General features: G+C 44.2%; 1 protein-coding gene across 3 annotated transcripts in view; it reads left to right on the forward strand.

The window, feature by feature from the left end:
• Nsmaf (neutral sphingomyelinase activation associated factor) overlaps positions 1-13,653 on the forward strand; it is a 62,010-nt gene that overhangs the window by 12,063 nt on the left and 36,294 nt on the right. For all 3 annotated transcript variants that reach the window (XR_009058430.1, XR_009058429.1, XM_057791103.1), the window contains exons 2-10: positions 582-671; positions 3,159-3,237; positions 3,324-3,391; positions 3,466-3,502; positions 5,530-5,580; positions 7,207-7,278; positions 7,615-7,662; positions 7,758-7,810; positions 12,502-12,631. Coding sequence is in view for 1 of the 3 variants with exons in the window: in XM_057791103.1 (XP_057647086.1) it covers positions 582-671; positions 3,159-3,237; positions 3,324-3,391; positions 3,466-3,502; positions 5,530-5,580; positions 7,207-7,278; positions 7,615-7,662; positions 7,758-7,810; positions 12,502-12,631 (628 nt within the window). In the remaining 2 variants the exon portion in view is untranslated. The remainder of the gene's footprint in view (positions 1-581; positions 672-3,158; positions 3,238-3,323; positions 3,392-3,465; positions 3,503-5,529; positions 5,581-7,206; positions 7,279-7,614; positions 7,663-7,757; positions 7,811-12,501; positions 12,632-13,653) is intronic.

The raw sequence follows: 13,653 nt of genomic DNA on the forward strand, positions 1-13,653 counted from the left end.
GTGGGGGTCTTGTGGGAGTTAGTCCTTTCCTTCCTCCAGGGTTCCAGGGATACTCAGGCCGTCAGGCTTGAGCAGCAATCCCCTTTACCCACGTCTCCTCACCACCGTATTTCTACCATTGTACTTTTAAAGCACAAAGCACTTCAAACTGAAGGGACTATACAACTCAATATATTTGTTTTACTTATTAAACATGCATGATCTTAAACATTAGGTTGGTGGTAGCCGACTGTGCACCTGTTTCCAAGAGCTCATTGCCTTGAGGGAGTCACAAGAACTGAAGTCAGTGTGGGTCTCAGGGTTATGGCAGGGTAGGGGCAGAGAAGCCTGGCATACAGCATCAGGGGACACTGACATGAATATTCCCGTGGGGAGGAGAGCAAGGTTGTAATAAACTTAATTTCCCACAGTTTGATACTGTTGTGTGTGTGCAGACAGTGCATCTGTGCTGGGAAGGACTTAATTTGGGGCACGGGAGAGAGAAGTGTGGGCTTCCCAGAGAGCCGCCTAGGGTGTGGAGCAGGCATGTTAAACACCTCTGTAGACGATGCAACACGAAGCTGTCTTCCTTTCCCGTTCAGGTTCTCCTTGCTGCTGCTCAATTTGGAGGAGTACTACTTCGAGCAGCACACGGCTTTCCACGTCCAGAGCCAGGACAGCCACGAGGAGAGGTGAGTCAGCTCGCACAGCGCTGGGCACTAGTGGGCTCTCAGAGTCCACTCAGGACTGAGTTGGCGTCCCTCTTCCCTCTCTGTAGGTTATGAGATGGTGGCATGCCTTGTGGGGTTCCGGCTTCTCTGAGGCTGCCAAGCAGGACTCCCTCTGGTCATTGCTTTGTGCCTGTGTCCCTTGTCACACAGTGCTCCCTGCTCCCCGTCACTGCAGGGTGATGCAGTGAAGTCATGATCGGAAGCCGTGGAGCAGTGAAGATGAAGTAATAAATAATGCAGTGGGAACCGGGGCAAAATCTGCTTCCTCCGTAACCACCTTCTCCTTTGAAAACAGATCCAGCTGCTTGGGTTGATTTTTTTTTTTGAAAGCTACAAATCAAAGCATAATTTGTCTTCGAATTTTTGTGAAATTTTGTACAAGTTGTGTGCTTCAGTGCCACTAAAGAGCTGATTAATGTGGAGTAATTCTTAGTTGAAAAATTCTAGCTTGTATGTATAATGGAGTAACAGAATTTAAACCCATGATGGAGCAATGGCTCTGTATAAGGGGTCAGCAACTACACAGCCTTTGGACCCAACCCGAGTGGCCACCTGCTTTACTAGTATGACCACTTGTTTGGGAGCAGCCGCCACCATTTATGTCCCTTGTTTGATCACCCTGTGACAGTTGTGACAGAGAGTGCATGATCTGCAAAGACACATCTGCCTGTCTCTTCATAGAGACTCTTCACCATAATTATGTGTGTCGTAACCTTCAAGGGCTCCTAACGCCCTCAGGTGAGAGGTTACTGAGAAGGTTTGTAATGGGCATGTTTACTTAACACTGTGACTGTGTCCAGTCCTGAACACGGCACCTACATAGCGCTTCACCCCTTTCCATTCAGCACAGTGCTTGATGCATAGCAAATCCTAGTTTTGTTTTTGGAACTTTCTAAAATTAAAAATTAATCTGAGTTGGTTAATTATGGAGACAGAACCTTAGATATACAGGGTCAGCTGCAGTCACCTCAGAGCAGGGTAGCCCAAGAACCCTGGGTTGACAAGGTAAGAAACTTCACCCAGATACCAAACAAGGGCTGGGAAGATGACCCAGTGGTTAAAGCACTCTGTGCACTCAAGAGAACTAGAGTTCGGACCCCAGGACTATGTAGAACTCAGGCTGGCAAGGCAGCCTACCTGCAATTCCAGCTCTGAAGACAGAAGACAGGACTTTCCCAGAGCAAGTTGGCTAATGAACCCAGCCATTTCCATGAGCTCTGGGTGTGACTGGGAAATCTTGCCACAAAGGATAAGGTGCAATAGCCATGGAGGATGATTCCAGCATCACCCATGGCCTGCACATGCTTGTGCACAGGTGTATATGGATGTTCACCACACAGGTGTCAGCTGCACACATGCAATCTGTAAGCAAAGGCTGCTCATTTGTTTCCTAGCCACCCAGACTTGAATAATCACACAGACACTATATTAATTACAACACTGTTTGGCCTATTAACTCAGGCTTTTTATTGGCTAGCTCTTACATCTTAAATCTATGTATTGTCACAAGGCTGTGGCTTACCGGGTAAGGTTTTGGCATCTGTCTACTTTGGCAGCCACATGGCATCTCCTTGCATCCCACATCAGCAGGCGTGAACACACATAGACATATTCATGAAAAATTGAAGAAAAAGAATGTGAGATCATACAAATTATACTTGTATATAAATATGCTTCTTGGAAATTAATTTTTGATAAGTACAGTCACTTTCCCTTACATGTGTCTGACTTTATAGTAAGCTGTTGTCTTGGTTTAATCACTGATAAAAGTCAATTGATAAGAGAAAGTAAAGGTGATGAATATTGGGCCAAATTAAGAACAGCCTCTAAGATATTTGAGCATGTTATTTCCCAAAATTTAGTAAAGCCATATGACTATCCTAGGAAGCTAAGGAAGTGGTCAGCCCCTTATCTGATTATATGATATCCCATCACATATCATAGTCTTTAAAACTGCTTATTTTCATGAAATAGAGTTTTTCCATGAATACTTCAAAATCATTGTTTATGGTATTTTGTATGTAAAATTCAAACTTAATTTTTCCATGATTTGAAAAAGCAAAAAGTCTTTAGTTATACCAATTTATTGGTGTTTTCTGAGTAATTCTTCCAGATTCAGAGGATGAAGAGGCAATGAAATTTGCTGGAAACATCACAGATTTAGCATGTGTCAGTGTTTCTGCGCTTTAATTTCTCTGGAGAGCAATTGTGAAAACTCTGATGATAATAATAATTAGTGAGGTCGTGGGGCCGCAGTTAACAAACGAAGCCACAGCCTCAGTCCCCGAGAGGAGCTGAAGGGGCACGGCTGTTCTCCATTGTGCTACTCCCTTGTAGTTGCTGGGCTTTTATTAGCTGACACCCTAGCCATCACATTTTACATAAGATAAATAACTTTTGTGATTGCTCTGGTGCCCATCAAATAATCCTTTTTCTTTTGGCTCCTAGGAAAACCAGAGGCTCCTTAAAAATATGTTCAAAATCAGTGATTTTTGAACCAGATGCGATCTCCCAGCCCATCATTAAGGTAAAGGTGTTTTCATTCCTAACGGCGTGTGTGCGTGCGCTTCATCTTCGCTACTTTTCGTAATATTCTCTCTCCATTTTATCCAGATCCCTCTGAGAGACTGTTTGAAAATAGGAAAACGTGGAGAAAATGGTGCCAACAGACACCTTGCCAAGTACGTTGTTTTCACTTTTAATTTTACTTTAACAAAAATTTTACATGTCTGATGACTTTTTTTCTGCATTCCAGGGCAAAATCTTCAGGTATTTCACTCATTTTCAGACAGGTGAGAGCATCTAGTAAAAATGTTTACTAAAAATGTTATGTTAGTATGTGTGTCTCCAGACTTGGGGGAGACTTCTGTGCATGAGTGTGCGTGATTTCTTTTGCATGATGAAATTATTCACTTACGTAGATCTCAGCTGGAAACACGTGGAAATCGATGTTTAAATGCCTTGAGAGTTTAGTCGTTGAGAAACAAACGTTTTAAAGGATAAGAGTCTCCCACTGGACCCTCCAGGTTTACTAAGTCTGAGAATTGCATTGCAGTTTGTCCTCAGGGTCAGTGGGAAGCTGGAAAGAAACTAAGTGTAGCAATTCTTTCTGTGTTCCCCACCCCCAAAAGTGGGAAGCCAGTGCCAGGCCACTGAAGCCACCTCAGGCTTCTGTGTGACAGCCCAGCAATGCTCCGGCCGGAAGGGCAGTTCCTCCTGGCAGGAGTGTTCCTCCCGGATGCACACTGACCTCACTTATGCACACACTATGGTACTCAATTTCGTATCGGCATCACATGACAAATTAAAATGTAGCTTTAATGCTGGTGTATCATTGATTAGTTTGTAGATTAAAAAAAAAATAAGAGCAGAGGGATTTCTCTGTTCTTTTGGTTTTTGGCTTCATATTCGTCATCCGTCTTAGGATGTACTTATCGGGGTTGTCTGGATTCCCTGCAGCTCTCTGGTTCTGTGCACTGTCAAGGTCCAGGAACGCTCTGTGATGAGTGCAGGAGCTGTGGGCAGAGTGGCTGCACTGAGCACTTGGTGCAGAAACTGGCACAGGACAGCACCTGGAGCATGTGAGGGGTGGGAGGAGGACAAGCAGCTTCTGCTGTCTCAGTCACCGAACCCTTTGTTCATAGACCTGCTTAACATGCCTTGACATTACTCTGATGATCTGGGAGATTTTGAATTAAGTAACTTTCAGTTAGTACCTCCTATAATTCCAATTGTTAAAAAATTGGAACTATCTTCAACTTCATATTTAATGTCTCACATGCAAACAGGTACAGACCATCTGGTGCTTGTGGGGGAGCCGTGCTACTATCCCTAGCCCTGTGTGCTCACAGGTGTCCTCATCATGAGCTTAGTGCAGGGTATCAGTATCTTGGAAGGAAAGGACACTTTTTTTTTTTAGTTAAAAATAACATTTTCTTTAGAGAACTGCTCATCTTAATAAAGGTTTAATAACTTGGCTTTAGAAATACAGCCCAGAATCCTTTCTCTTTTAGTAGTTTTAGGAGAAGATCTCAGATGAAACCAATTCAAAATCAAGGGGTACCCAGGGCAAGCTACTCTTTCAAGGATTATTTTAAGCTTTGTATGTCAGTACTTTCACCAAGTCTCAGAAAAAGCTTTGGTACAAAGGTTTGCTTTCAGTTTTAGTTGTTATTGGAATAACATGTTTGTGTGTGTGTGTGTTATGTATGTATGTACATGTACAAATATTAGTTTTAAGCCGTATATTCAGTAGGGGAGATGGATGGTGGGGGGGAAAGTCTCTCGTCCTGTGTCAGTTGGTGATAAATGTCATGAAGTAAAGGAAGAGCAGGACAGAAGTGTCCTGGGCACACTAGGGAATGTTGCTGTGTTCTGTGCTCCTTAAGACTGCGTGGTTAGAAAGCAGTGACCGTGGGATGTAGGAGTTGAGCAGATGTGGGCCGAAGGGTCAGAGCAGAGCACACCCCAGAGGAGGCTTGCCTAGGAGCAGGGCAGCCTCTGAAGCATGGTAAGGCTGTAAAGAGCAAATGAGGAAATCACTGGGCAGCTAAGAGTGTGTGACCTCATTCAGGTGCCCTGGAAACTTGGGGAGGGTCAAGAGTGGAGCGAGGAGACCCTGGGGGTGTTCTGAACCCCTGCTGCTCTGCACCAGGCTGCCAAGAGCTCCTCACAATCTGGGGGTGTGCTGAAGACAAGCAATGCATAAAGCCTTCCAGCTGGAGCTTGTGTGACCGCGTAGACACTGAATTCATAATATCTTTAGGGTACTTCTTCACACTGACAGTTTGGTTCCTTCAGTGTTTCTTGCCTTTCTCAGGTGTATTTCATTAAAGAACACAACATTGTGGCACCATATAAGATAGAACGGGTAAGTAAACTTTTTGATATAATTGGACATTTATGCAGTGATTTTTGAGCAGTAAGACTTTTATGGTTCTATTAACATCTTTAATCAAATATGGTAAGTAACACTGAGTACTTCAAAGTTTATTAGAACTTATTGCAAAAGTACCCAAGGGATCCACAGCCTTAGTTCTAATAGCAAAAGCTTAGCGATCATATTAGAAGGAAAAGAAATGGAGAAATGGCTCAGGGGTTGAGAGCACTGTGATTTGTTATATACATGGCACTAAAAACATTTGTACCTCTGGTTCTAGAGGATCTGATGTCCTCTTCTGGTCTCTGCAGGCAGTGCACACACATGCTACATAGACATGTATGCGGACAAAATAACTACATATATAACATAAAAATAAACACATCCTTTTAAGGAAGGAAGGAACTGCAGTCAGAGTGTACAAATTGATAAGCATATTTAATATGTATCACTGAGAATTTTTTGCCTAACAGTACTGAAAATTTATTTTTAAGAGCATTCAAGAGACACTTAATTTATAAATTAGCCCCATTTGATAACAAACTTTTATGAAGTCTTAATTTGGTGGAAGTTATGAGGGTTTACAGGGAGGCATAGGCATGTCTTTGAAGTCGCTACTGTGTGGGGAAGGCGCACTCCTACTCAGAGAGTCTTTATAGGACCAGGAGGTGGAGCCAGCTCCTGATAAGGATGTTTCTGTGAATGAGAGAAACCACACTCTCTTGTTAATCCAGGCTGCGTGCTTAGCTCCAGGTGCAGGCAGCCTACAGTATCTTATCCAGCAACTTATGAAACAGAAACTGCTTAGACAGTGTTGGAGTCAGGAAAACTCACATGTGCAGTGGCCCAGGGGCTTGGCCACTGTGTGTGAGTGTGCCTTCCTCCCTGCTAAATGCTTCTGGCCTTGTGACTTTTCTGTTGTTGTGGTATTGCCTCTACATCGTGACAAAAATTCCCATGGGCAATAGACTACCCTTCTCTCAAGTTGAGAGCACTCCTGGGTGCCCTTCCTTGGGGAGCCTGCGAGACTGACTGAAGGACAGACCTGTATTTCAAGTGCCAGGCACATAGCTATCAATGTATGTGAGGGTTCTCTGGAGACATAGACTGTCAGGATTGTTACGTGTGTGTGTGTGTATGTGTGCACGCGTGCCTGTTTATACATAGTACATGGGGATATTGAGACAGATAGTGTTAGATATAAGGAGTTTATTACAAGGAATCGATGTGGGGGATGAAAAAGACTGAAGAGCCCACAGTGTAAGGCGAGCCTTCGTCTGAAGGAAGGGAGGCCCAGTCGGAAGACAGTCATAATGCACAGCTGGCGGCCACTCTGCAGAGACTGTCAGGATTGTTACGTGTGTGTGTGTGTATGTGTGCACGCGTGCCTGTTTATACATAGTACATGGGGATATTGAGACAGATAGTGTTAGATATAAGGAGTTTATTACAAGGAATCGATGTGGGGGATGAAAAAGATTGAAAAGCCCACAGTGTAAGGCGAGCCTTCGTCTGAAGGAAGGGAGGCCCAGTCGGAAGACAGTCATAATGCACAGCTGGCGGCCACTCTGCAGATGCTTACTGCATCAGGATGATTTCTGCTTCTGTTCCCTCCAGGGAAAGATGGAGTATGCCTTTGAACTGGAGGTTTCTGGGAAGGTGGAGGATGTTGTGGAGACGCTGCTTCAGGTAAGCCAGCCATTCGGTGATCTCACACACACAGAGCATAGAGCAGACCGAGCTGGCAGCCTCCATGTTGGTTTCACTTTTGTTTTGAGGCAGGGCTCATGTAGCCCAGGCTGGCCTCCCTCATGCCTCTCCCTCCCTGGAACAGGGATCTCATCCTACCCAGACAACTGTCACTTGTAAATATGCTGATTGATTTGAATTTGGAAACTTAAAAAGGAGAAGCCACAGACATCAGAATTGATCCCTGCTGTTACTAACAGACAGACCATCATCGCCTCTAAAGAAATACCTGCTACTGTCTGCAGGGAAACTAATTGTGTGTTTATCACATTGTAGTTGCACAGAGCATCCTGTCTTGATAAACTTGGTGACCAAACGGCCATGGTGAGTGTCCTGGACAATTGCTCTTTGACTAGAAGTTAACTTCTATTGAGCTCACTTATACTCATGCCCGTAATTTTAAATGGTTCTCATCGTAGATAACAGCTATCTTGCAGTCACGTTTGGCTAGGACATCATTTGACAAAAACAGGTAAGATTTTAAGATTTTTGTTTTCTGACTAGAATGCAGTGCGCGGCTCCATCTGTTCAGAACGGATGTGGGCTGGCGTGTGGGGAACTCTTGCCTAACCTGCGTGAGACTCTGGTTCTGGCCCAGCGTGACTTTCATCATCCTACTCCAAACCTGCTCATCTTGGCCAGCGTAGGAACCATGACTCTCAGAGCTTCCGCTGCCCTCCTCCTTCCTGATGTCTGCCACTTAGAAAGCCTGTCCGTCCCCCACCTGCCATCTCTCCAGCCGCCCACCTGTCTTACCCACTGGGCTTGCCGCAGTGCGCCACAGTCTCCCGCCTCAGCTCTGCTCCACCCCCACCTAATGACCCACTAAACTGTGTGTGTGTGAAGGACTTCTGTCTCTTGGTGTTGGCAGTTACAGGGACCTGCTGCCACAGCCTCCTTCTGGGGCGGGGCTTGCTTACTGCCCCAGGTGGCTGTTGGCTCTCATGAGTTCTGGGCTCTGGCTACTTGCAGAGGGAGCAAGGTCCTGATGGTCACCTACTCTCTGCCCTCTAGGCCTTTGTCTCTTGTACTCTCGTTCTCTTTCCGCTCTTCCTTCATCTTAGCCCCTTGTTTTTCATGCTTGGAACATGGACCCTCCTGACTTTTGGTTCTAGCTAACTGGCTTTCTGATTTTTAGCTGTCAGTTCGAGCAAATCTTTCTTAGGCGCCTCAAATTACATTGATCACTTGCCTGTCATTCCCACAAGGACCAAGAGAGTATACTTATTGTTCTAATGGTTTTCCCATTGATTTTCTTGTCTTTATGAAGTATGCAATACAGTTTCTGAAAATAATGCTGCTATTTATTTTATTCTGGTTTCTTATTTTTTTCTTGCCTTAGATGTGGACTGTTTGCCTATGTTTTCATTTCATATTAATCATTTATAAAGAGGTAGGACCCAAGGTCTGTTCCAGGCAGGTCACCCGAGGCCTTGGTGGTTCCCCTGGCGGGTGGGAGACCACGTCAAGTGGGAGACAGACAGACAGGCCATGCAGAGAGAGCTGGGGTAAAGAGTTTACTTATGGGTTATGGAGGCGAAAGGGAAGAGGAGAAGGAGGGGGTACACCGGGGAGGTTGGAAGTGGGTAGAGCTTGTCTCTTCAAGGGAATAGGACAGACCAGGCCTGCAAATTAGAACAATATTCATCTGTATTCCTTTATCTTCACTGTAACTATTGAAAACGTTGTGGTACTCAACCATCTATAATGCCAGTTCTAGGAGATCTAACCTCCTAGGGCACCAGGCACATACGTACACAGGCATACATATGGGCAAAACTCATACATCTAAAATGAAATAAATAAATATTAAGAAAATTAGAGAGTGGTTCACTTTGAAAGTTTTAATTTGTTTTTCTAGAACCCGAAATGTCATGCTGAGGATTTAGGGAAGCGTCTTTGCAGTGTAAGATGAAATATTCCGGTCATGAGCACCGTTTCCAAAAGAGGGAACACAAACTTGTGAGCATAGCTTTCATCACATTTTGAAGATTCTCCTCTTATTGAGGAAATAGGATATTTCCCTACTTTTTATGTTGAAAGGATCCGAATTCTGTCAAGTTGAAAGAGTACTATAACGAGCGCAGATATCCTATAATGTGTGTTTGTTGATGTCTTTTCCAGCTTGCTTTAGATGTTGCCGTGCCTGTGTCCACATCGCTGCTCTGCCATGCGTGTTTGTTCTCTTCAGACTTCTCTCTCGTCACTATCCCGCAGCCGTGCAGTGAGGCAGCTTCTGTGCTATTCTGAGTCATCTGGTTATGCCAGTTCACCAGGCCGAGGAGGGGCTGCAGCTTGTGCAAATACCATGTCCTTGTAGATAAGAAAGTTAGGGGACTACAGATCTGGAGAGGCGTGGGGGGGTGCGCGCATGCGCGGGCACATCGCTGTGTATTATGTATGTATGTGTTTGCATGTTTGCGCGTAATTGTTTGGATTGTTGACACTGAGTTGCAGGACATCACGTCGGTGTCCCGCGGGTACTCAGGTGTGTATGAATAAGGACGTCCTTGCCATCCTTGCCATCCTTGTCATATCTTCTGACACATAGCTCCAAATTCATGTTCACCCAAAGGTTTTCTAAGAATTCTTGATTTAAAATTGCTTTAGGTTTTAAAATGAAGGAGCCTATAAAATTCCTTCATTTGCGCCAAGCTCTCCCCAGGACCGGGTGTTTGGTGTGTAGATGTCGCCGTCTTTCTTTTCTTGGCACATTTCCAGGTATTTGCTTGATGCCTCTGAAATTCCTTTTCCAAATGTTTGTTACTGGTATAGAAACATAATACATTCTTTTTCTTTTTAATATTGGCCTTCTACCCTGCCTCTTCTAAGTTCATGCATGGGTTTTTAGCAGAATTTCTGTTTTGATGTTTGCAGTCCTTCCTAAGGGGCAGTTTCCCCTGAGACTTCTGTTTGTTTTCTTGCTGTCTCCTCACACTGTTTTGTTAAGGAAGAGCTTGGGGCAGATGCCCTGCCTTCTTCTTTATGCTGAGGGAAGATGGTTTCCTGTTACCAGTAAGGAATGGTGCTGGCTGTAGGTTTTTCTTAGACAGTCACAGTAAGGAAGCTTGTTTTAATTTTAGTTTGTTGAATTTTTTTAAGTAAAAGATACAGAATTTTTGTCAAATATTTTTTCTATATTTATGGACATCGTTTTTATCATTTGTTGTTAATATAATTATAGGGATTTTTAGTGTTAAATGAACTTTATATTCATGTAAAAATATTATTTAAGATCACGGTATGTGGCCCTCTCTCTTGCCTCGTGGACATTTTATCAGATGCTCTTGCATCTATCCACACGCAGGACATTTTCTGTCATTCTCTGGCAGTTTTGGTGCAAGGTTCTGCTGACCTCATAGAATGCATTGGGATGTGTTCTGTGATCCTGTGTTTACCAGAAGAACGAGGCTTGCTGATATTCTTTTTTTATATTTTTTTGTATAACTTACAGGAAAAGGTAGATAAATATAAAGTATTCTTAGGGATTGTACTTAGTGTAGTTTATTATTATTAATTACTATTACCAACATCATTACTGTTATTTTGAGAGAGGGTCTTGCTATCCGGCTCAAACTGGCCTGAACTTGCAGTCATTTTGCTTCAGTCTCCTCAGCATTGTGAAGGAAACACACACCCAGTTTGTCTTCTTCATTTTGTAATGTGTGGATGTGTGTGTGTGAGAGTGTGTGTATGTGTGAGTGAGTGTATGCATTGTGTTAGTGAGTGTGCGTGTGTGTATATGTGAATATGCGTGTGTGTGTATGGGTGTGAGAGTGTGTGTGTGAGTGTGTGTGTGAGTGTGCGAGGCTGCAGTAGTGGGCATCCCTTTGGCTTGTCACAGTAGCACTCTCTGCCTCCCCCGAAAGTGCTCCAGCCCAGGTTTCTTTGTTGTTTTGTAATAACTTGTTTTAAGCGGTAGGTGATTAGAAGAATGTTGCTTACTCTTCACACAGTCGAGGATTGGATAGTTGTCTTACAGTTGCTGATTATTATTTGATCAGAAACTCTGTTCTATGCTTCAGTTTTTTGGCATTTATTTGAATTTGTTTTATAGCCACTGTATGCTGGATTTTGGTGAATATTTCCTGTTTCTGGTAGCTCTTGAGTCAGTGTTTGTATAGCGCTCACCTGACGGTGCTTCCCAGTGTCTATATCATAGTGACTGTATTGCTGCTGTGCCCATTGTTTGCTGGAGAGACACTAAGGGTGACAGCAATGGTTATAGAACTGGTTCCCTATCTCTGGCGCTGTCCTGGCCTACAGACTTCATTCCTCCCGTGAGACCACTCTCCTCCTGCCATAGCCCGCTGGTCTCTTCAACTGTCTCTGCTCCCTCAGTTGGTTTTCTGTCGGTTCTAAGAACTCATGAGTCTTGTTGAACTTACCAGTTGGTTGTGATCGTTAGGCAAGAGCCTCAAGGTCTCAACAGTTCAGCATTTTCTCTAGAGAAGACTGGCCTAGTGTCGTGTCCTGTATTTCTTTCAGGACTGAACCAGGGCTCCTGAGTGATAGTATACACTCTAGTGTTGAGCCGCACTCCCAAGCACATGAGATTTACTTTTAATCCAGTTATTTTACTAAGTAATTGCCCTAGAATATTGGTAATTTAATTGTTTCTGTACTACTTTCTAAATTAACAAATCAGGAATGTTTTATTTTTTTAAGTTAAACATTTGAAGAGTAGAGAAGGCATCTCTGAGTGGTTGTGTGTTTGTATCAAACTGACCTTCAAGTAATTGTAACTATATGTTCAAAACCTGATACAGTAAATGCGGATAGGGTCTTGCTCTGTAGCCTAGGCTGCTCTGAAACTCGGTGCTTCTGCCTCAGCCTCACCGGTGCTGGGATAACAGGAGGGTATCTGTGCCCTGCAAGGTCTTAACTGTGTAAAAGCAGGATGTTACATGGATGTAGGACTAGCTTCAGGACTGTTCATTTTGGGAGAGATTTTGTTTCTGTGATATGTACTCTTTTCTGTTAATAAAACGTCATGCTTCCATTATTCCGTCTAAAAGACCTTAGTTAAGCAGCCGGTTTATATCCCCACCTTTTCCTATTGTAGTGTTTAGATGCATAGCAGGCAAATTTACACGGTGGTTCAGCTGAGAGAGTAGGTCAGGTTCCGACTTTCCTGACTTTTTCTACAAAACATCTTTGCAGGTTCCAGAATGTTTCTGAGAAGCTGCATATGGAGTGCAAAGCTGAGATGGTGACGCCTCTGGTGACGAATCCGGGACATGTGTGCATCACAGACACCAACCTGTACTTCCAGCCTCTCAATGGACACCCGGTATGTAGGTCACGGGCCGCTGAGTGCATAGGTCACAGGGTCTTATGTGTAGGTCATGGGGTCCTGTACAGTACTTGCTTCTGTCTTTCAGCTCAATTTTTCAGGAACTGACATCAAAATTACTGTCTTGAGTTACTTCCCTCACTTCCTGGGGATGGTCACGGTCATTTGGTAGCCCCGTGTAGCAGTGGAGCTTCCCAGTCCATCTGGGGTTGGGTGCACACTCACGTGAATGCAGTGTTCTCTGATCTGTGTCCATTCTGAAGGACCTCGTTCCTGGTAGTGTGTGGAGAAACGCCACCACTCCTGATTCTGGTCCCATCAAGGGAGATTTATCCTTCTAGGAAGCACCGGGGAAAGCACCAAGAAAGCGTGGCAGTGAATGAGAAACGGGTCTCCTGTAAGCACTTGCTGTGTGCGAGTACCGGTGGCCCTGCTTCTCCTTCATTACAGACACTGTCTTCCTCCAGTGCTCATGTGAGTTTCTCACAGCCAGAGTGTGCTCATGTAGAGAGAGATGCTACATCTGGATCTATATGACCCCCTCAGGTCACAGGGTTGGGCCATTTGACCGGGCATTTTAACCCACAGATAAGTGTTTTCTGTGGGCATTCTCCAGGCTAGTCATTGGCCTCAAACTGGACAGTCAAGTGTTGTAGCCATTTTGTCCACTAGGTGGCAGCACATACTGGTCAGCTGCTCCAGCGACTTAGCACATGGCTGACTGGCATGGTGTTCTCCGATATTGGCACTACTACTACTATTTTTGTTAAAAAATTTGTAGAAAAAAATGTCTGGCAGCACAGCTTCAGGGGACACAGTGTATTTTTCCCAAAGCCCTGGACAGGCTTCTTGGATTGTGTTGGGGTCTTTAAGGCCTTTCTCACTGTTGCAGAACCCAGTTTTCCTGTCACTTGGGAACTGGGATTTAGAAGCTTTGCCTTTTAGCTGAACACACAGTTTTTTATAATTTTGATTCTCTCTTATTATTCTTTTCAAGTTTTACAGAATTGAAAACATTT

This window comes from Chionomys nivalis, chromosome 16 (assembly GCF_950005125.1).
Source record: "Chionomys nivalis chromosome 16, mChiNiv1.1, whole genome shotgun sequence".
NCBI classification, from domain to species: Eukaryota; Metazoa; Chordata; class Mammalia; order Rodentia; family Cricetidae; genus Chionomys; species Chionomys nivalis.